The sequence below is a fragment of the Garra rufa genome, chromosome 1 (assembly GCF_049309525.1).
Source record: "Garra rufa chromosome 1, GarRuf1.0, whole genome shotgun sequence".
In the NCBI taxonomy this organism is placed as follows: Eukaryota; Metazoa; Chordata; class Actinopteri; order Cypriniformes; family Cyprinidae; genus Garra; species Garra rufa.
In genome coordinates, this window is record NC_133361.1 from 16,283,872 (window position 1) to 16,306,371 (window position 22,500).

A 22,500-nucleotide genomic window follows, 5' to 3' on the forward strand; every position below is an offset into this window, starting at 1 on the left:
CAAGCTAATGACTATTCTTGATTTTCAATGAGATTGGACCAGCAAATGACCATTTCAACCAGATTGGGGAAGCCTATAGCCATTTTTGGCCAGCTTGGACCAACTAAAGACCATTTTGTCCAGCTCAGACCAGCTAACAAACATTTCTGAGCAGCCAATGACCATTATCAAACAGCTTGGACCAACTAATAGCCATTTTTGACCAATTGCACCAGCTAATGAATATTCTTGACCAGTTAATGTGGACCAGCAAATTACAATTTCAACCAATTTGGGGCAGTTAATAATATTTTTGGCCAGCTTGGACCAGCTAATGACCATTTTGGGCAGCTGAACCAGCAAACGATTATTTTTGACCAGCTTGTAGCAGCTAATGACCATTTTTAACCGGTTTGGAACAGCCAATGACTCATTTTGAGCAGTTTGGACAGGCTAATGACCATTTTATCCAGCTTGGAACAGCTAATGTCCATTTTTGACCAGTTAAGACCAGCTAACAACAATTTTCAACAAGTTTAGACCAGCAAATGACCACATTAACACATTTCCATCAGCTAATGACCGGCTTTGACTTGTTAGAAACCAAGTCTGCTAACTTTATGGTGATAATACAGCTACAGATTACCAGCACAAGTGTTAGTGAAGTCATAAAGATGTTTTTACCTGTGTCATCAGGCATGGAGGCCTGGTCCGAGTGACGCTCTTTCTTGAAGGACATATTCCCCAGCTGTAGCACAGATGACATTACCCTCAACAGACCTGCAGGGGGCGACACACAATTAAAAACCTCAACCATGCTGCAGATAATATTGTCACGTTTGAAAATGGCAGTGTATTTACTCACCGACGTGTTCTTCCTCAGCGAAGCCCATGATCCTCATGGCCTCCATGGTCTCCATGTACATGTCTCTGTCCTGCTGTCCCGGGATCGTCACGTTTCCGTTGGACAGGAACCGGTACTTATTGTAGCCCTCCAGACAGAGTTCAGCTGATGAATGAAGAAACCAATTGATTAATTTGCATTCATTCATAAACATACAAGCCTCACCCTACTATTTCAGTAATATAGAAGCATCAAATCATGTACGAAAGCACTGAAGGACACTCACAGCGCAGTTTGTCTCCTGCACCAGTCAGCATGTAGTAGAACATGTGGAAGGTTCTTTCTTCTTTTGCTTGACGGATTGCACGGGACTTTTCCAACAGGTCTGACGGTCAGAGTCAAGGACACACAATAGGACAGATGTACGAATATTCACATTAAGGCTTTTAACAGCCTTAAATGAAGTCTCAAATTGTGCCTCATTAATTATTCCTGCTTCACATTTATGCATTTAGCAGAGGCTCTATGTTCGGTGTATGCATAGAAACGATAATTAGCATAATGATCCATATTTAACAATTTTAATCGAAAAAGTTCCATTTTCACATTTATATTAAGCCATATTAAGTAGCTCATAAAGATACAGGTTTCAATGTTGGCTCCGACGATGTAGCCGTTAACATCAAAGTTGATTCTGATGAATTTGCCCTAAACACAGAAATTTTGAAAGATAAGTAACACATATTTACAGCCAGACTAATGGGTAAAAAGTCTGCCAAAATGGGAAGTCTTACAAATCGAGAAGAGTTGTCGTTCTTGACCGTCTTGGCGTTGCCAAAGGCTTCGAGGATGGGATTGGCCTGCAGCAGCTGCTTCTCCAGCTCGCCCTGCGCTCAAAAACACACCAACCCACGACTGAGTTCAGTTCAAACGAATCACTGTGAAGAGCTGATCACGTCTGGCTGTCAAAAGCAAAGCTCTTAAACACAACATCACAAGCTTTTTGCAAACAAGAGAGCAAATAAGCTGAAACAAACACACACAAAGATAAGCACGTCCTGTTCTTGAGTCCCGAAACACCACCAAAGTGAGCGACCCGTCACCTCTGAAAACATCAAACCAATGACCAAACGACTCTTTCATTTTGTTTGACACCCATCTTTGACACACAAACAAACATTCATTCACATTAAACGATTATTCTGGATTAAACAACTTCAGATCTATGTAGCATCTGGAGCCAGGGTTATTATTATCGTCAACTAAAACTAAAACCATAACCATTAAAAACACCTCCGTTGTTTGAAATATAATTTTTTTTTAAACTAAAATAACTAAAATCAAATACTCAGAAGTGAATAAACTATAAAGGCATTTTTAATAACACTGCCACTCAAAATGACTTGTGGCTCAAGTGTGCACAAATGAATAGGAATAGTGTGCATAAACACTTACAATATGATTTACAAGCAAAAAATGTTAAGTTCATATTCATTTTAGAGTTTAAAAGTCTAAATATTCTAATGTTAATTACAAGTATGTAAATTGTTCATTTGAGCCAGAACTACTTGTCTAGGTGGATGACTTCTAGTGGGCGGAGTTTGATCTTTCATTTACATTAAAGTCCACCCACAGTATTGACTAGAACACTAGAACATCCTCCGCCTACAAAAGTATTTCCACAATTTAGAAAATATATCCCACATGTCAAGTCATTACACAAGCGTTAAACTCCTACTGACTGTTCCTTTAAGTTAAAACAAGCAGAACTATTCCCTCATCTGACAGAGGAACAAACATCATCTTGTTCAAATCATGTAATCGTGTGTAGTTCCCCGCAGCTCCTCTGTAAACCATTTCACATGCTCTCTTGTAAAGCGAGGCTCGTTAAACGCGCCAGAACATTCCAGCAGCGTGAGCATCGTGTTCGCTGACGTCATCGTTCCCGCCGCGGGAGACTTGAGATGAATTCTTTAGGTGAGTGAACCAAAAGCAAAAATGCACACACACACACACACACACACACACACACACACACACACACACACACGTATACATTTAATTCAAACACCACAGATCCACCCAAAACCCATGAGCGCAGAAACACAGTACAGACAGATTCACCATGGTATTCAGACACATGAGACTGAGAGCCGGACATCGCGTTAATATGATCACTAGGGCTGAGTTGAAAATATTTGAAATGTAAAAGTCCAAGTCTATCTGTGCTGTTTCAGTTTATTGCGTGAACAAAACTCAATGAAACGCGTTACAAATAACTCCTCCCATCTAATAAATCGCAATAAACGTGGTACATTACTACTTTTGATTTAAAACATGGTCTCAGCTTTCGAATTCTGACAGTTACGAATTACGAAATTCAAACAATAAATGCCGTTTTGCCGCTCTTTAATGTGACTTGACGGTCAGCCGTAACTGCCTCAGTTCAAACTTCGCAGCAGCGCGGAGAGGAGGGCGCGCGCGCGCAAACCGATCATCTATTCCTCTTCTGCCGGTTACTAAACGAAACGAATATGAATGAACATCAGAAGGTATGTAGACATACATTACAACTTACTGAAATGAATCAGGTCTCGTTTAATCGACCAGTCGACCGCAAAAGGCGTAAATAAAACCGCTTGTGGACAATATGCCATGTCATAATTTACCTCAGGAATGAGTCTGACATTCAATGTCCATAAACGCGATAGTTTGCTAGACTAAAGGAGGATTTTGTGAAATATATGGCTTATATGTGACCCTGGACCACAAAACCTGTCATACATACGTCCAAAGGCTGAATAAATAAGCTTTCCAGTGATGTATGGTTTGTTAGGATAGAAAATGTGAGAATCTGGGGCCGGATTCACGAACAACATCTTAAGAAATAAATTAAGAAATGTCTTAAGATAAATTCTAAGAAGTTCGTAAGAATGTTCTTAATTGCAATTCTTGAAAAAATTCTTCTCAAATATGCTCTTAAGAACATCTTAAGAAGAACATAATACATCTTTATCTGAGTGAATACTGTATTATATGTAGCTAGCAGTGTTGCATTGCTTAAATAGAACAATCAATTTGAAATAATGCAATAAATTCATTAAATAATTCTTACTATTTGGGATTTAAGACAAGTCTCGGGCTATCCTAACTTTAAGAAGTTATTTACGATTGTTTTTAAGAAGATTCTTTTCAAGAATTTGAATTTTCTTAATTTTTGTCTTAAGAACAATCTTAAGTAAAAAGATTTTTGGGGAATACAAAATATTCTTTTTTTTTTCCTTATTTTAAAAAATAAGAAGAAAATGGCAGTTAAGAATAAATTTCTTCTTAAGAATGTTTCATGAATCTGGCCCCTGGAATCTGAGGGTGCAAACAAATCAAAATAGTGAGAAAACTGTTAAAGTTGTCCAAATGAAGTTCTCTGCAATGCATATTACTAATCAAAAATGAAGTTTTGATATATTTATGGTAGGAAACTTACAAAATATTGTCCTTAACCTGTTCAATATTTAGTATGTTTGAATAAATCCCTCACGGAAAGTTATGACATGTACGTACTGTTTAAATGTTTATATTTAAATGATAAATCGGAGTACAAACATAATTATATCATTTAAAAGTTATTATAATACATATTTATAAAACATTAAAATGTTTTTGTCTTTGTTTACAAATCACTTTAATGTAGAAAGCACGATCCTGGGTTTATTGTATAGTTTCCAGCATTAGTTGAACTATTTCTTGTTTAAAAAAAAACTAAACACTTATACTGTACCTGATTGCCTGTAAACTTCTGAATCAAATCGTCACATTTCTCAACATCCAGCCCTAATGATCACATAAATCTCAATTTGCACAATTTATCTTGGCAAACTTCAGAAAAACAGTAAAGATCAGGATCATATTTAACCCCAATGCTAACTGCTTTAAAACGGAACCACTCAACCATTTGTTTATGCACTTTGACAATACTTTCACAAAAATCAAACACATTTATAGCTGGGTTTTCAAAATAATCTCCTTTTCTTTATGCATACAAACTATTGATTTTTGGGGTGAAATACGAGCCGGTCTTTGAGAGAGCGATCTGGTTCTCGGTGTCATGTGTCTGAATGGCTGTGCGTTCGGCTTCGGTTGGTCACCCAGCAGCGGAGCGAAAACGGTGAGACGTGAATGAGACGGAGAGAGACAGATGGGAGAGATGGAGATGTAACTCACATGTGACAGGACCGAGCTGCTCTGTTGGTATAAAGAGAAAAATACTCAAACCATCAACTTACATCCAAAGGCCAGATCCAGCGATCGACAGAAACATCAGGGACGGATTTGGACCGGATCCCACAGAATCACATCATTTATTTTCACAAAACACTTACAGGTTTGTACAATGTTTCCATGAATTAGGGACAAACTTTTAATAAACCTGCACTAGTCAACCTCAACCATTCAAGCCAGATATTAAAGTTATTTTAAGAAAAGATGAAGCAAATATTTAGCTTTTATTCATAAGAGTTATAACTACAAATCAAAATTTGGTAGCAAATTTGGCTTGAAACAATAAAATGAATGTCTGGCATGCTTGAAATGTCTAGGGTGGATTAAACTGGACTGGGCTGTTTGTGAACCATATCCAGGCCTGCTGCAGGACTTACAGCTTCTCTAATGGATTACGATGTTTGTGAACTGCGTTAAAGTTCCTCCCAGCCCCCAAAAACAACCCGCATTCCTCCGGCTCGGCCTGATCTGATAAGACCATGTGAAACCAGATGAAAGCAGGGTGGAGAACGCAAGACAACTGGCTAAATGCTAAATGAGTCCACCGCTGATTTACATGAACAACATCTCTGAAACCAAAAGACCGAACGGTCTCATGAAGGACTAACCTGGTCTTTCTTGGTTTTGTGGGATGAGGCCACGTGGGCCAGATACTGAATGACCTTCTTGGTGTTTTCTGTCTTTCCGGCTCCAGATTCGCCCCTGGACACACGCAAACACACAGATTTGAGAAATCAACACATCGTTAAAGATCAAAACATATAACGCAAACATGCAGGATCATGTGACTCACGTGCAGAGAATCGATTGGTCCTCACGGTCTGTGGGAAGAGACAGAAATACGAAAATTAATAATACAGTGGAAATAAAATATCATATATATTGATTTCAATCTTGATTTTTGGGTTTTTGAGTGAGTTGGAAATAATTTGTTTGGCAGGAATTTTTTTTTGTATATAAATGTAGATATGTAGAGATTTAGATATATAAAATATCTATTTATATATTTAATGTTTTACTTTGATGTTATTGTTGAATAATTTTATTTTATTATACTTTTTTTATTTGCAAATCAGGACGTATGTATTTTGAGTGTGGTTATTTGTTATATATATTTATTATTTATATAGTTTAATTTTATTTATTTTTCATTTTGTGTTATTTATTTATGTCATGATTGTTTTTCATTTAGAAAGGATTACATATTTTATGTATTTTGAGTAACATTATTTGGTAAGACAATATTTATATATTTTAAATTATGTATTTATAGATTATATTTTTACTTTTTTATTTTATTTGAAAATCAGGATTTATGTATTTTGAGTGTGATTCTATATATATATATATATTAGTGGTGGGCCGTTATCGGCGTTAACGTGCTGCGTTAACGTGAAACTCTTATCGTGCGATAAAAAAAATATCGCCGTTAATCTATTCTCAAATTTGGGTTGGGAGCTGGGTCTAAACTACGCAAGCTATGATGACTTTCACCTTGATAGTTTAACGCGGATGTATACCGAAGACTATAGAATATGGTCTCCTCCGCCAAAACACAGACGGGATCGCGTCGTCCTCCATTCATAAAAACCGAATCTACTATAGCGAAATGCCACGTAAATTCGTCGTTTTTTGGATTCATAAATCAAATGTTGGTCTGTCACTTAATTCAAATCGCGATATGGACTAGTGTATGTGAAAACTGAAATGCAAAAAGACCGTTTTAATATGAATCCGATATGTTCCGTTTGCCTAGCTGTATATATGAATGGCCGAAACGAGCTTTTACTACACGCATACTGAAACACACGTGACGCTCCCGGTAATTTTTGGCATTTTCATCTCACATGAACAGATAAACTCAATCTCCCAAACTGCTGTGAGTGTCACTTTTACCGTTTCATTTGAGAAAACTAGCATCATATCATACTGTATGACACAAAAACTTCATGGCAACCTGTCAAAATAAAAGTACGGTGTAACATGTAATGGGCTGGGTAGGTGTTGACGTTAAAAAAACACAATCTAATAGGGAGAAAAAATAATTTCATTGTTAGTTAGTTAGTAAACACAAGTACATCTAATTGAACATAATTTATTTTCATCAACAAATTATCATAGAACAGCTTTATGAGCTTTATGATCCATTCTCAAAGACTTACTTTTAGTCATTATTTGGGTAGCACACATATTCTGAATGCCTTCATCAGAATTCAAATTAGCCATTTTAATCTAGATTAATCTAGATTAATTCCAAGATTTAATCTAGATTAATCTAGATTAAAAAAATTAATCTATGCCCACCCCTAATATATATATATATATATATATATATATATATATATATATATATATATACACCTAATTTTTCTATGAAGAATTATTTTTACATATTTTTTAGAATTTATTTATATAGTTTTTATTCATTTTTATTTTGTATTATTTATTTTATTATTGTTTTTTATTCAGAAAGGATGATGTATTTTATGTATTTTCAGTGAGATTATTTAGTAGGAAAACATTTGTATATATTAATGTACATATTTATATATTTAATGTTTTACATTGATTTTAATGTTAAATATTTTTATTTTTTAGAGGGAAATTATATTTATATAATTATATATAATTAATTTTATATTTATATATTTTTATTTTATTTTGTTTGGTTTTATTTCATTATTTTGAGTGACTTTTTTGGTAAGATAAATTTTATTTTACATATTTATATATTTTATATATTTAAGGTTTTACGTAATTTAATTTATTTTTTATTCTATTTATTGGAAAATCAGGATGTATCTTATGTATTTTCACATGAGTGTAATTATTTGGAGTGAACAAAATTTATTTTTGTAATTTATATTTTTTATTAAGTGTTATATATATATAGATATAGATATAGATAGATATATATAGATATAGATAGATAGTTTTTTTGACAACTTGTCTGTGAAATTATTTACTATCAATCAAATACTGTAGAAGTAGTTTTAGAAGCAGATTACAATACATTGACGAATTTAAAAACAAACATTTCTTCTTGAACTTAAACTGTTGACTCAAGCACGACAAGAGCGTTTGAGAACCCAAACAAACTCGAGCTTGATTGATTCTGTTAACTTGACCATCTTTAAAGCGTTTGCTAATCATTAGTTGGTTTTACCAACCGAGCAGCTATAAATGCCTCAAAGCGGAAAAACGCACCACCCATTCGCTCTCAACAAACCCTTCTGAGCTTCTGAAGCAGGAAGAGCTCCAACCACAAAACAGGAAGTCAATATCTTGCTTCCTGTGACTGGAGAGGGAGTCGCCTTTCCAGAAAACTGCAGTACGATAACGGTCCGTATACTAATTAGCTGTTACATTTGCCAAATGGCAGACCATTATAATAAATGAGCAGATTTTGACATTTCTGAAGGTAGAGTAATGTTGCTGAAAATTCAGCTTTGCATCACAGGAATAAATTACATTTTAACATATATTCACATAGAAAATGGTTATTAAATTTGTAATAATATTTCACAATTTTTACTGCATTTTAAGCAAATAAACGCAGTCTTGCAGAGCGGAGGAGACTGCTCAACTTTATTACTAGTGTTTCACGTCACCAACCCTAAATGTGAACAATAATAAAGATAAATTTCTTGGAAAACGTCCCCAAAACAACCCTCCAAGGACGATTAAACCCTGCTACAGGAAAAAACGCTCTGATCATGTGTGAGCATGGGCTCCTGTCAGACTGTAATGAGCAGCGGCTGAAGCGCGGCGCAGGAATGGGGTCAGAGTCTCGCTGCAGGAGGCCTGCGGAGGATTTGAGAGGCGTATTAAAGCCTGACGGGGGGCCGCCAGCAAATGAGGTCTCGCTGAACACAAATCAGCTGCGGACGGCGCCACGGGACAAACGCTCAACGAGAAAAAAAACATGCTTATGGACCTTTATTGTGTGCGAGGTTGTGCAACTTTCACAATCAAATCAAGATTTTTACTCAAGACTTATTGGCATGAATATAGTTAAACCCACACTACAAACTCATTTTTTTATGTTTTGATTTGGCATGTGGATTTTTAATGTAAATACTTTTTGACTCAACAAATCTGACAATTATTTTTAATAGTTTGTGGTCACAAAACTAAATATGAATTAGTTATATTTATATAAACTCACAATTTTGACTGTTTTTCTCAGAATTGCATGACAAACTTGCAACTAGATCAAGTTTGTCAAGACAAACTTTAGGTTGGCTTGAGAAAGCCTAGCTTGAACAGCTGTAAACTGTAAACAAGGCACTGTAACGTTATATAGATAGATTAGATGATTAACATGTTTCTAGCATGATTAAAATGTTTCTAACATGCTTAGCAAGTTACTAACATGTCATTAACAAGTTTCTAACAAGTTGCTAGCATGTTTCTAGCATAATTAACATGTTACTTGCATTATTAGCATGTCATTAGCAAGTTGCTAACATTTTTTAGCATGATTAACAAGTTATTAGCATGCCATTAACATGTTTGTAACATTAGCAAGTTGGTAACGCATTATTAACAAGTTGCAAGTCTGTTTCTAGCATGTTTATATCATGATTAGTTGGTTGCTAGCATGTTTCCAACATGATTAAAACGTTGCTAGTATGTTTCCAGCATATTTCTAACATGATTAGCAAGAGGCTAGCATGTTTCTAACCTGACTAACAAGTTGCTAGGATGTTTCTAACTTAATTAGCAAGTTTCTAGCATGTTTCTAACATGATTAATAAGATGCTAGTATGTTTCTATGCTGACTAGCAAATTGCTAACCTGTTTATAGCATGATTAACAGGCTGCTAACATGTTTCTAACATGATTAACAAGTTGCTAACGCGTTTCTAACATTATCATCAAGTTGCTAACACGTTTCTAACATGTTATATCGTGATTGCAAGTTGCTAGCATGTTTCTAACATGATTAACAAGATGCTAGTCTGTTTCTATGCTGATTAGCAAGTTGCTAGCATGTTTCTAACATGTTTCTTGCCTGATTAACTAGTTTCTAGCATGTTTCTAGCATTATTATCAAGTTGCTAACCTGTTTCTAGCATGATTAACAAGTTGCTAGCATGTTTCTAACATGTTATATCATGATTGCAAGTTGCTAGCATGTTTCCAGCATGTTTCTAACATGATTAACAAGATGCTAGTCTGTTTCTATGCTGACTAGCAAGTTGCTAGCATGTTTCTAACATGTTTCTTGCCTGATTAACTAGTTGCTAGCATGTTTCTAGCATGATTATCAAGTTGCTAACCTGTTTCTAGCATGATTAACAAGTTGCTAGCATGTTTCTAACATGACTAGCAAGTTTCTAACATGTTTCTAACATGATTAGCAAGTTGCTAGCATGTTTCCAGCATGTTTTATAACATGATTAACAAGTTACTGGCATGTTTCTAGCATGGTTAGAAAGCTACTAGCATGTTGTTAGCATGATTAATTTGTTACTAGCATGATTAGCAAGTTACTAGCATGATTCTAGTTGCTAGGCTTGACTAGATAGTTAGAAATATTAGAATGGAAGTTTGAATGGATTAGAAATAGATGATAGAAGGGAAGCTTGATTTAATCTCAATGGATTCTGACAGTTTAAATTTGAATTTTGACAGTTGGAGTTTGAAAACTGTTGGCTCATTTGAACATTCTGTCAATGTACGTCTATGGGATTCTTATGATTTTTAATCTTCAATTTTATGAAAACTATAAGTCGGATCAGTCTGAAAAGATAAAGCACACTAAGTCAGATCGCAGTTGTGTTATAAAGTGACACTTTTGTTACTTTTTTTCTCAGAATTGTGAGATATAAACTCTCAATTGTGAGTTACAAAGTCAGAATTTCGAGACTCTGACTTTAAAACTCACCGTTTTAAGTTTTTATCTCACAATTCTGAGAAAAAAGTCAGAGTTGCGAGGGGGAAAAAAAGTGAGTTTATATCACGTGATTCTGACTATAAGTCGCAACTGCAATTGTATGGCCCGGTTTCAATTAGGACATTTAAGTAATTTTTACAAACATGCTTAAAAAACATTACTGGTGTGCATCTTAAGACAAAACAAAGGCACTGATAGATTTTAAGATCCATCTTAAAAGTGCAATTTTATTTCAGACTTACATTTTAGTCTAGGACTAGGCTTAAGTCCATGTCTGTGAAACCGGGAGTAGAAAAAAGTCAGAATCCCAAGATGAAAAAAAAGTTGCAATGATCATCCTGTTTTCATAGTTGTTTATTGTTCTGACAGCAGAGAAAAGCTGATCAAATCTATTTAGATTTCAGGACATACGTACACATAATTAGTCTAAATTAATGACGTAATCATTTATGTTTTGTCTGTGTTGGACTAATGAAATGACTCTATTGTGTAACTGCTGGAATTCTTTCAGTTGCATTTCAGCCGATTCCTCTTCCTGTCATTCAGACTGTGCATCCTGTGGGACGAGTGTGAATGTGCGTGTTTGTGCTTGTACAGCTATCTTTGCGAGGATCGGTTTGAGTTTTATGCCATCAGAGAGAGGACAAAGAGAGTAAAGTGTGTTTACCCTGCATCATGCTCCTGTAGGCCGTGTCTGTGATAGCGTAGATGTGTGGAGGCATCTCGTGTCGTTTCTTGCCCTTGTACATGTCTACGATCTCCTCTGAGTAGATGGGCAGGTTCTTGTAGGGGTTGATGACCACACAGAACAGACCCGAATACGTCTGTGGACAACAGAGACAGTCAGTCACAACCAGACCACAAACACTTCATTTGGGACTTTGAAAAAGGTCTCTTCTGCTCTTCAAGGCTGCATTTATTTGATCAAAAATACAGTCAAATATTTTTACAATTTAAAACTAGAAAAGTTTGTCAAGACAAACTTTAAAGTAGTAGTTCACTTTCAGAACAACAATTTACATGTAATTTACTCACCCCCTTGTCTTCCAAGATATTTATGTCTTTTTTTCTTCAGTCGTCAAGAAATTATGTTTTTTGAGATAAACATATCTGGAAATTTCTCCATATAATGGACTTAAATGGTGCCCCGATTGTTGAATCTTCAAAATGCCGTTTAAATGCGGCTTCAAATGGCTGTAAACGATCCCAGCCGACGAAGAAGGGTCTTGTCTACTGAAACGTTTGGTCATTTTTTTAGAAAAATATATTTTTACATACCTTTTAAGCACTGAAACTCATCCAGCACTAGGGCTTGCAGTGCGCGTTCACGTCTCTACGAAGCAGTCCCATCACCTGACTCGCCGATTGTTTGTAACAGTGGAACAGATGTGGTCCAGTCGTGACAGCACTGAGATTCCTGCTCCGCTGGAAATGGCTGGCATTTTCCACACTTGCGCCACCATCTCGTCTCGTTTGAACGCGGTCTGCCCGAGGCTTGTGTCGCCGCCGCCGCAGTTTTCTCTCTCTGACAGAGTTCAGTATTCAGGCTCAAAAAGGTAGGAAACGGTGAAAAACTCCATCTCATGTGCTCCTCCAGCTTCAAAGTCGTCGGACATCATTGTACTTTATCTTGTACCTTGTTGCTAAAGAGTGTTTGTTCGGGTTGAACTTCTCTCTTCTCAAGTTTGCTTTGTAAACACTGGGTCTGTAGATTCACATACGTCACGTGTGACCTTTCGACATGAGTACGTAGAGTCGGGAACTTGCACACAAGCCCTAGTGCTGGACGAGTTTCAGTGCTTAAAAGGTATATAAAAATATATTTTTCCAAGAAAATGGCCGAACGTTTCGGTAGACAAGACCCTTCTTCGTCGGCTGGGATCATTTACAGCCATTTGAAGCTGCATTTAAACTGCATTTAAATGGCATTTTGAAGATTCAAAAATCGGGGCACCATTTAAGTCCATTATATGGAGAAATTTCCAGATATGTTTATCTCAAAAAACATAATTTCTTGACGACTGAAGAAAAAAAAGACAAACATCTTGGATGACAAGGGGGTGAATAAATTATCTGTAAATTGTTGTTCTGAAAGTGAACTACTCCTCTAAGTCGGCTTGAAAAAGCTTGATCAGAAAGTGTAAAAACATCACATAGTCATGAATGCGTGCATTTCTGTAGGACTGTTTTGTTTGTTTTATTTGCAATATACTTTATAATGTCATGATGTCTCACGAGTTCAGTATTTGCACTAAACCTGCGCAGATTTGGCTTGGGGAGATTTTCGGGAAGTTTACCCGCCACAGCTGATTTTTACCCGCATTTGGCGGGTGTTAATTTCAAACCCTGGTTGCAATGGTTACTTTTTTGTTATGAAACCACAAGAACAAAATTTAGAACCAATCTGAAAGGATTCAGATCAAAAAAGCGCAACCTAGACTGGATAAACCAACCCTGACTTATCTTAACCAGATTAGATGAACCTAGTAGAGAGTAGAGATGTCTTTTCTCAGACACATTTCTGCTCCCCTCGTCTCCTTCGCCATCATTCTTCAACTCAAACCCCCCCACCACATCATTTCCTGTCCCTCTGGAGCACATTGTTCCTACGGCTTCCTGTTTAAAGTAACGCCACTAAACAATTTCAACAGGCAGGTCAGCGAGACCCTACTATCTACATTCAAGGCTGTCAAATCTCTTACTGTTCCTCAAAAACAACACCTTCGACCCATAAAAACAATGAATAAGAAAACAATCAAACTGATGTGGCTGTGGACTTGTGGGATTTCAGGTCATAGTTAACCCTATGAAGCTTACTGTACTATATTTGATGCACAAAGGCGTCTAATTGATTAAACGTGATCAAAACTTTGTTGTTAAACCTGTTGTTTACAACCTACTCCATTTCTTCAATCGTCTGTTTGAATGTTTGGACTTTATTAGCAAGTAAAAGGTCTTTTAGTCGAATTGTACAAAGGTCTACACTCTTAAAAATAAAGGTGCTATAAAAGGTTGTTCACAGCGATGCCATAGAAGAACCATTTTTGGTTTCACAAAGAACCATTCAGTCAAAGGTTCTTTAAAGAACCATCTCTTTCTTACCTTTTTATAATCTGAAGAACTTTCTTTCACCACAAAGAACCTTTTGTGAAACAGAAAGGTTCTTCAGATGTTAAAGGTTCTTTATGGAACCATTTAGACAAAAAAGGTTCTTCTATGGCATCGTGAAGCGATAGTGTACCTTCAGCTTGTGCTGAAGTCTTTTTGCTGTCAAAACTTTACTGATTTTTCTAAAGTAAGAATAACTGTAGTAATATTTCCAGATGAACACTTACTGGACTAAAGCAGCTTGGCTTTACTTGATCATCCCTGAATCATTTTTTAGAAAAAGCAATGTTTCTCAAATCTAATCAGCAGGATCTTTTAAGGAAAGTTTGTTTCCAGAAGCGTAACTTTCACTGTTCCTCAGTGGAGGAATGATCTTCACAAGTCTCTAAAACATCTTTGTTCATCTCTCAATCATCATTGGATTGCATTGCATTATATTTGGATCATTTAAATCTCATCTTACTAAGACATATTATTGAAGGTATTATTGGAGATCATTTTATATAAGTATATTCTAGAGATAATATCACGGTATGAAGTCCAAGATACACTATTTGTTGCGACGTTTAAAAAAAAAAAAGACATGAAAATGTACAAAATGTTCAGTTTTTTCCAAACCTTCAAGTTAAATTATTCTATCTAAAACACGTTGAGAGTTCAAAATGAAGAGCTCCAACCCATGTTCTTAACTAAGAAAACTTCAAGAAAAAAGTCAGTGAATTGACTTGTACCTGAACTTCAAGGATTAGTTCACTTCCAGAACAAACATTTACAGGTAATGCACTCATGAATCATCCAAGATATTCATGTCTTTCTTTGGTTGAAAAGAAATAGTGTTTTTTGAGGAAAACATTTCAGGATTCCTCTCCATGTAGTTGACTTCTATGGTGCCCCCAAGTTTGAACTTCTAAAATGCAGTTTAAATGCAGCTTCAAAGGGCTCTAAACGATCCCAGTTGAGGAAGAAGGGCCTTATCTAGCGAAATGATTGGTTATTTTCAAAAAACATGTACAATTTATATGCTTTTTAATCTCTAAACAGAGTACACACAGAGCTAGACAAGATGAGCATTTGAGATTAAAAAGTATATAAATTGTAAATGTTTTTAGTAAATAACTGATCGTTTCGCTAGATAAGACCCTTCTTCCTCGGCTGTAATCGTTTAGAGCCCTTTAAAGCTGCATTTAAGCTGCATTTTGGAAGTTCAAACTCGGGGGCATCATATAAGTCCATTATATGGAGAGAAATCCTGAAATGTTTTCCTCAAAAAACAATTTCCTTACGACTGAAGAAAGAAAGACAAACATCTTGGATGACAAGGGGGTGAGTACATTATCTGGAAATTGTTGTTCTGAAAATGAACTACTCCTTTAAGTCAAAAAAAAAATCAGTGAATTGACTTGTACCTGAACATCAAGAATTAGCTCAATTCCAGAACAAGAATGTACAGGTAATGCACTTGTCATCCAAGATGTTCATGTCTTTCTTTGGTTGTAAAGAAATTATGTTTTTTGAGGAAAATATTTCAGGATTTCTCTCCATATAGTGGACTTAGATGGTGCCCCAAGTTTGAACTTCCAAAATGCAGTTTTAGTGCAGCTTTAAAGTGCTCTAAATGATCCCAGCTGAGGAAGAAGGGTCTTATCTAGCGAAACGATTGGTTATTTTCTAAAAACATTTACAATTGATATACTTTTTCATCTCTACACAGAGTACTCACACAGCTAGACAAGATTAGCATTTGAGATTAAAAAGTATATAAATTGTAAATGTTTTTAGTAAATAACTGATCGTTTCGCTAGATAAGACCCTTCTTCCTCGGCTGTAATCGTTTAGAGCCCTTTAAAGCTGCATTTAAACTGCATTTTAGAAGTTCAAACTTAGGGGCACCATTGAAGTCCACTATATGGAGAGAAATCCTGAAATGTTTTCCTCAAAAAAACAATTTCCTTACGACTGAAGAAAGAAAGACATAAACAGTACATTATCTGTAAATTTTAGTTCTAGAAGTGAACTACTCCTTTAATTGCAAGCATCAGAATTTCATCAATATTGGTCATAGAAATAGCATTTGTCTATTTTTGATCAGCTTGTTTTGTTATTTCCTTCATATTCTGACCACATCATACTATGTGAGCCACAAAAGCCTGATATATCTCAGACTCTACAGGGTTCAAACTCCACACATGGTCTTAAAGTGTTCAGACTCACGTATATGAGGCCGGAGTAGTATCGCTCCTTCAGGTTGTGCAGCACGGACGCCTCGTTCAGGCAGGTGAGCTCGGCCATGTCCTCCACCTTGCTGAACTTGGGCGGGTTCATCTTCTGGATGTCGTCCTTGTTGACCCGCACCTTCTTCCCCGAGTCGGACAGCTCCACCACCACCTCATCGCCGTGCTCCTCCTTTATGGAGCCGGGCTCGAACCCCAGGCGCTCCGACGGCACCCACACCAGCTTCTTGGTGGCCCAGTCGGCCTGCGCCAGCGGGTTGTTGACCATGTTACGGTCCACGTACAGGAACTTGTCGGCGTCCGACATGGTTGCTAGAGACGAGAGATGAGAGAGCAGGACGTTACGGATCAGAGAAACCATTGTTTATGGAGCATTCATGGACACAAACTTTACAGAAGTGCAGACATTAATAACAAGCATGTTTAATAATGTTTATTTCAAACACTGACCAGCAGAATAAACAAGAAACGGCAAGATTGGAAGATTACACGATCCATCTGAAGAAGCCTTTCAGTTTATTTAATAATAAACGTCCTTGTTATTTTTTTTGCATGCTGTTCTAGACTAAAATGTGTTTATAATGTCTGAGAATTTGATTCCTCCAATTATCTGTTAATGTAACTTAGAGTGGGCCATTGCAAAAATAAATACATAAATATATACACTGCCACTCAAAAGTTTGGGATCAGTCATTTTTAATGTTTTTTTTTTTTTTTTAAAGGGTCTTATGCTCAAAGTTCCATTTATTTGATTTAAAAAAAATGCAGAAAAAAATATTATAAAATATTATTGCAATTCAAAATATTGCAATTTTTATTTTAAGGGGAGAAACTGCAGGCAAAAACGCTGTTTTTTTTAATGCACCCGTGAAGTTTGATATTTTGGGCTTTTTGGTTTTTCATAAATTGTTTTTTTCAGACTAGTGGAAAGAAAAAACCCAAAAGACACTGTTAAGTGTTTCTTTTATTGCACTTTATCTATTTGTGTCAATAGATTTCAATTACAGTGCATATTTTTAAACTAAATTATTTTTACATTTTGATTCCTGACTATATTTTTTTTTTTACATTTTTTTTTCCATTAAAATGGTAAAAAAAAAAAAAAAAATTACAGTTTTCTGCCTGTTCTAAGTTTTTTTTTTTTTTTTTTTTTTTCTGAATTATGGAGTGACAAAATGAGATGCCCAAAATCTCCTCTGTAAAAACATTTGACTCTAATATGTAAAAAATAAATAAAAAAATAAATAAATAAATTCAAAACCTACTTCATCCAGTGTTTGGATTTTTGTACTAGTAATGTATGCAAATTAGCGCATATTTCAATAAATAATATCTCATTTGCATATTAAAACTTAACATTGTAGAAAACTTGTAATACAAAAAAATGTTTGCATTTATCAATGTTATCAATCAACTGGGTAAGTAAGGTCATAACTATTTTTTTTTTTACCCTATTCACCTGCAGTGTCTCGCCTTAAAAACATTAAAAATTACTGATCCCAAACATTTTGGGCAGCAAAAAAAAATAAATAATAATTCACCAGCACAACTGTTTCCAACATTGATAATAAATCAGCATATTAGAATGATTTCTGAAGGATCATGTGACACTGAAGACTGGAGTAATGATGCTGAAAATTCAGGAATAAATTATATTTCAAAGTACTATAAAACAGAGAACCATTATTTTAAATAGCAATAGTATTTCACAATATTACATTTTTTTCTGTATTTTAAAACAAATAAATGGAGCCTCGATGAGCAGAAAAGTCTCTTTTAAAAAGATCCCAAACTTTTGAGTGGCGGTGTATGTATAAAATAACCAGCAGCTGAAAAGGCTCTTCAACTGATGCTAACAAACAAGAAACAGATCTACGACAGAGCGCTTTTTGCTTTTCTTGCTGTTCTTATGCAAGTCGCCAGGAATGCCGGGTCTGTATCGCACGTCCAAACAAATGTTAGGTCAGCAGCTCGTAAAACACAGCAAATTTCAGTAAGGTGAGCTCACGCTCCTGGCGGCCACATGAAATGACAGCGCCGGCCGTAATTACAGTCGCAGCATCTCAGACACACACTGGTGCTGATAAACACTGTACGCGGGACATTTTGTTTTAAATGCGGTCGGGCCAAACACATTGTTGATTATACCATTCAGAGATGTGTTTAGACAATGGTGCGCTTGTTTAAACTACGTGTCAGAGAGCAGCGGGTCTCCGGTGGGTCAGAGGCTTGTTCAGATCACTGACAGAAGGGAAAAACAATGCTAAATGCAAATAAAACAACACAAATTAGCCATATATCCGTAACGAGTTAGTGAAATACAATAAATAAATCAGAAAAAACTTTGCATTCCTTTTACTTTTACCAAACTAACAGTCATTCCGTATCCAAAGTTCCTTAGAAACAAGAAATATGACTAAGTGATTAGTATAACATTAAATAACATTAAAAAACAGGCCAGGGAGAGATAAAAGACATTGTGAAATCAGAGAAAAGATACATTTTGAATGTTTTAGAGGCTTGGGAAGATAGTTTTGCTGCTGAGGAACGGTCAAAGTAAAGGTTCTGGAAAATAAACCACAAGTCGCCACTCAATGACTGCGCGTCTGATAAAGCTCTACGGTATTCTCAATCAGATTCATGTGTTACTGTGAGTGTTAGGGAAAGTTACTTTTAAAAGTGATGCATTACAATATTGTGTTACTTCGTAAAAAAAAAAAAAAAACTGTGTTACAAAGTTTTTATGGAAAGTAATGGATTATGTTAGTTTTACATGACTTTTTTGTTATCTGAGCTGAGCTGTGCTTGCTTATTTATTTTTAATAGCAAAACCCCAAAGTTATGTTTTTGGCAACTGTAAAGGCAAAAATGGAGACAGGAGAGCTGTCATTCAATTAATGGGAAAACACAGTAACAAAGTAAGTATTTCAAAAAAGTAACTAATATTCTTGTAAATGTAAAAGTAATGCGTCACTTTACTAGTTACTTGGAAAAAGTAATCCGATTATGTAACTTGCATTACTTGCAACCATTTATGATTACAATATTGCGTTACTCCATAAAAAAGTAACAACTTGCATTACTTAGTTACTTTTTATGCAAAGTAATGTACTATGTTACTTTTTGCCACACAAACTAGGCTTGCTTATTTTTATGCATTTTTTATTAAAAAAAGTTATATTTTTGGTGACTATAAAGACCCTTTGATAATTGATAAACCACAGGCTGAAGAAAATGCCTCTTGTGTTACTTAGCCAATTAAAAAGTAACTCAAATATTTTCTTGTAAATTTATAAGTAATGCGCTACTTCACTAGTTACTTGAAAAAGTAATCTGATTTTGTAACTTGCATTACCCCCAACACTGATTACAGTATTGCATTACTCCATTAAAAAGTAACAACTTGCGTTACTTAATTAGTTTATGGCCAGTAATGCATTATCTTGTGCCAAAAAAAAATCAGCTTTAAAAAGTTACTTGTGTTACTTGAAATGCATTAACCCCAACACTGATTACAATATTGTGGTACTCCATTAGAAAAATGTTAATTGCGTTACTTAGTTACTTTTTATGGAAAGTGGAAAGTAATGTGTTGTTACTTTTGTGTTAATTTTTGTTACCTGAGCTGGGCTCTCTTATTTATTTTTTAATAACAAAAAAAACATACTTCTAATGCACAGTGGTGCAATGTAACGAAGTATTTGTACTTCGTTACTGTACTTAAGTAAATTTTTACGTATCTATACTTTACTTAAGTAAAAAAAATAATGCATACTTTTACTTTTACTCAAGTAGATTTTTCAGCAATTATCTGTACTTTGTACTCCACTACATTATTAAAATGCGTGTCGTTACATCCTTCCGAATCTTGCATAAATTTTTTTTGGTCGACTGACGTTTTGGTGTTGCTGGCCAATGCACGTTGAAACAGATCGGAGATCTGATTGGTCAAAGAACTCAAGGCGAAAAATAGTGAGCGCGCGTTTTGAAACAACGCGGAACTGATGTAAATCGAAGAAAAGGACACCAAATATCAAACATGGACGAAGAGCCAACAACGTCGACTGAGCTTGAGCCTGTGCCCTGTATCTCTGATTCTGAGAGACACCCCTGGCCTTATTTAAGCAAGTTATTTGAATTTAAAGGTTCAAAGAATGACTCCTGGCGTTTTCAATGTGTCAAGTGCCTACCTCAGCGCAAAAAAATTGTTAGCGTTTAAAAACTCCCCTTCAAATTTGAAGAAACATATAGAGGTAAGACATGCAATGCTAGTTATTAATATTTAAGTTACTAACTTGCTATGACATGGTGCTATGACTGTTATAGAAAAACAGATGTCAACATAACAAAAATATCACACCAGTATAATATGTTTCAAACATTTTACTTAAAAAAAATACTTTTACTTAAAAAATTACTTTAAAGTAAATTTAAAAGTATGTACTTAGGACTTTTACTTAAGTAAGATGTTGATGTAGTAATTATACTTTTACTTAAGTATATATTTTGCAGGGTAGTTGTACTTTTACTTAAGTACTAAACTTAAGTACTTCCTCCACCACTGCTAATGCATCACCCCAACACTGATTACAATATTGCGTTACTCCATAAAAAAAGTAACAACTTGCGTTACTTAGTTACGTTTTATGGAAAGTAATGTGTTATGTTACTTTGGCATTACTTTTTGTCATATAAGCTGGACTTTCTTTTTTTTTAATAACAACAAAAATCTGTACTTGTAATGCGTTACTCCAACATGGATTACAATAATGCATTACTCAATTAAAAAAAGTAACAAACTACGTTACATAGTAACTTTTTATGGAACGTAATGCATTACTTTTGCGTTACGTTTTGTCATATGAGCTGGTCTTGCTTATTTATTTTTTTCCATGACAAAAAAAAAAACATACTTCTAATATGTTAACCCAACACTGATTACAATATTGCATTACTCCATTAAAAAAGTAACAACATTACTTTCCATAAAAAGTAATGCAGTTTATGTTACTGTTGTATTTTTTTTGTCACATGAGCTGTGCATGCTTATTTATTTTTAATAACAGAAAAATCCATACTTATAATGCGTTACTCCAACACTGATTACAATATTGCGTTACTCTATTTAAAAAAAAGTAACAAACTGCGTTACTTAGTTACTTTTTATGGAAAGTAATGTTATGTTACTGTTGAATGACTTTTTGTCACATGAGCTAGGCTTGCTTATTTCTTTTTAATAACAAAAAAAAACATACTTTTAATGTGTTACCCCAACACTGACTACAATATTGCATTACTCCATTAAAAAAAGTAACAAATTGTGTTGCTCAGTTACTTTTTTTTAGAAAGTATTTTTGTGTTGCGTTTTGTCATGAGCTGGGCTTGCTTATTTCTTTTTTAATAGCAAAAAAAACATGCTTGTAATGCTGCACTCAGTAGAATATACTCAGTAGTATAGTCGAATTAGACAGATGAAACATAGACAGGTTGTGTGATGCATTCATCTTCCAAAAACCAAAACAACCGAAGATAGAAGAAAATCTAAAAGCGGATGGTTCAGTGTGTTTCCTGAGGTAAAAACATTCAATGATAGTGGCGAGTGACTCTGGGTGGTTTGGATCTCGCGGTGTTGACGAAAAGCTCTTGGCGGGAAGGAACTCGTCAGGTGGGTGAACTCACGCAGGTGTCAGGTTAGCGCAGCTCAGCGCAGTCGCCCAGAGACACAAACAATCACCGAGTTCAACTGAACCACAACACAGCAAGCCCAAGCAGGCACAAGATGGCCGCTAGCGGTTCCCACGCTCCACTGCATCTCAAAGCGCTCCAGCTACAGGAGAGGGAGGGACGCAACAGGTCTTACCAGATCAGACCAACACACACAACCATTAGTGACAATCCTGCGAACGCCTTCATTGGACATTCCAGAAAACACCTTTGTGCTTGACCTTTTTGCCAATTATACAGTGGTGTCGAACGAGACTTTATGGGCAAAATTAATGGGAACAAGCCTGGAAATGACTCAAAGTTTTCCAAACTACCATTGGTGGGCCAAACAGATTTTACAAAGAAATTCCAGACCAGACCTTCTGTGATATTTCCCAGTTAAAATGGTTCCTACTATAGCAGGACACACGGTTTCCTCTGTCTCCGTGGCATTC

The 22,500-nt window shown here is 35.5% G+C and overlaps 1 protein-coding gene across 1 annotated transcript in view; it reads right to left on the reverse strand.

Annotated features, from left to right (window-relative positions):
• Positions 1-22,500, reverse strand: part of LOC141290479 (myosin-9-like) — a 56,713-nt gene that overhangs the window by 13,984 nt on the left and 20,229 nt on the right. The window contains exons 2-11 of the mRNA XM_073822640.1: positions 16,323-16,654; positions 11,671-11,827; positions 5,895-5,922; positions 5,710-5,803; positions 5,045-5,065; positions 1,618-1,710; positions 1,468-1,531; positions 1,110-1,208; positions 845-988; positions 664-759 (exon numbers count right to left, since the gene is read on the reverse strand). Coding sequence (XP_073678741.1) covers positions 664-759; positions 845-988; positions 1,110-1,208; positions 1,468-1,531; positions 1,618-1,710; positions 5,045-5,065; positions 5,710-5,803; positions 5,895-5,922; positions 11,671-11,827; positions 16,323-16,649 — 1,123 coding nt within the window. The 5' untranslated portion in view covers positions 16,650-16,654. The remainder of the gene's footprint in view (positions 1-663; positions 760-844; positions 989-1,109; positions 1,209-1,467; positions 1,532-1,617; positions 1,711-5,044; positions 5,066-5,709; positions 5,804-5,894; positions 5,923-11,670; positions 11,828-16,322; positions 16,655-22,500) is intronic.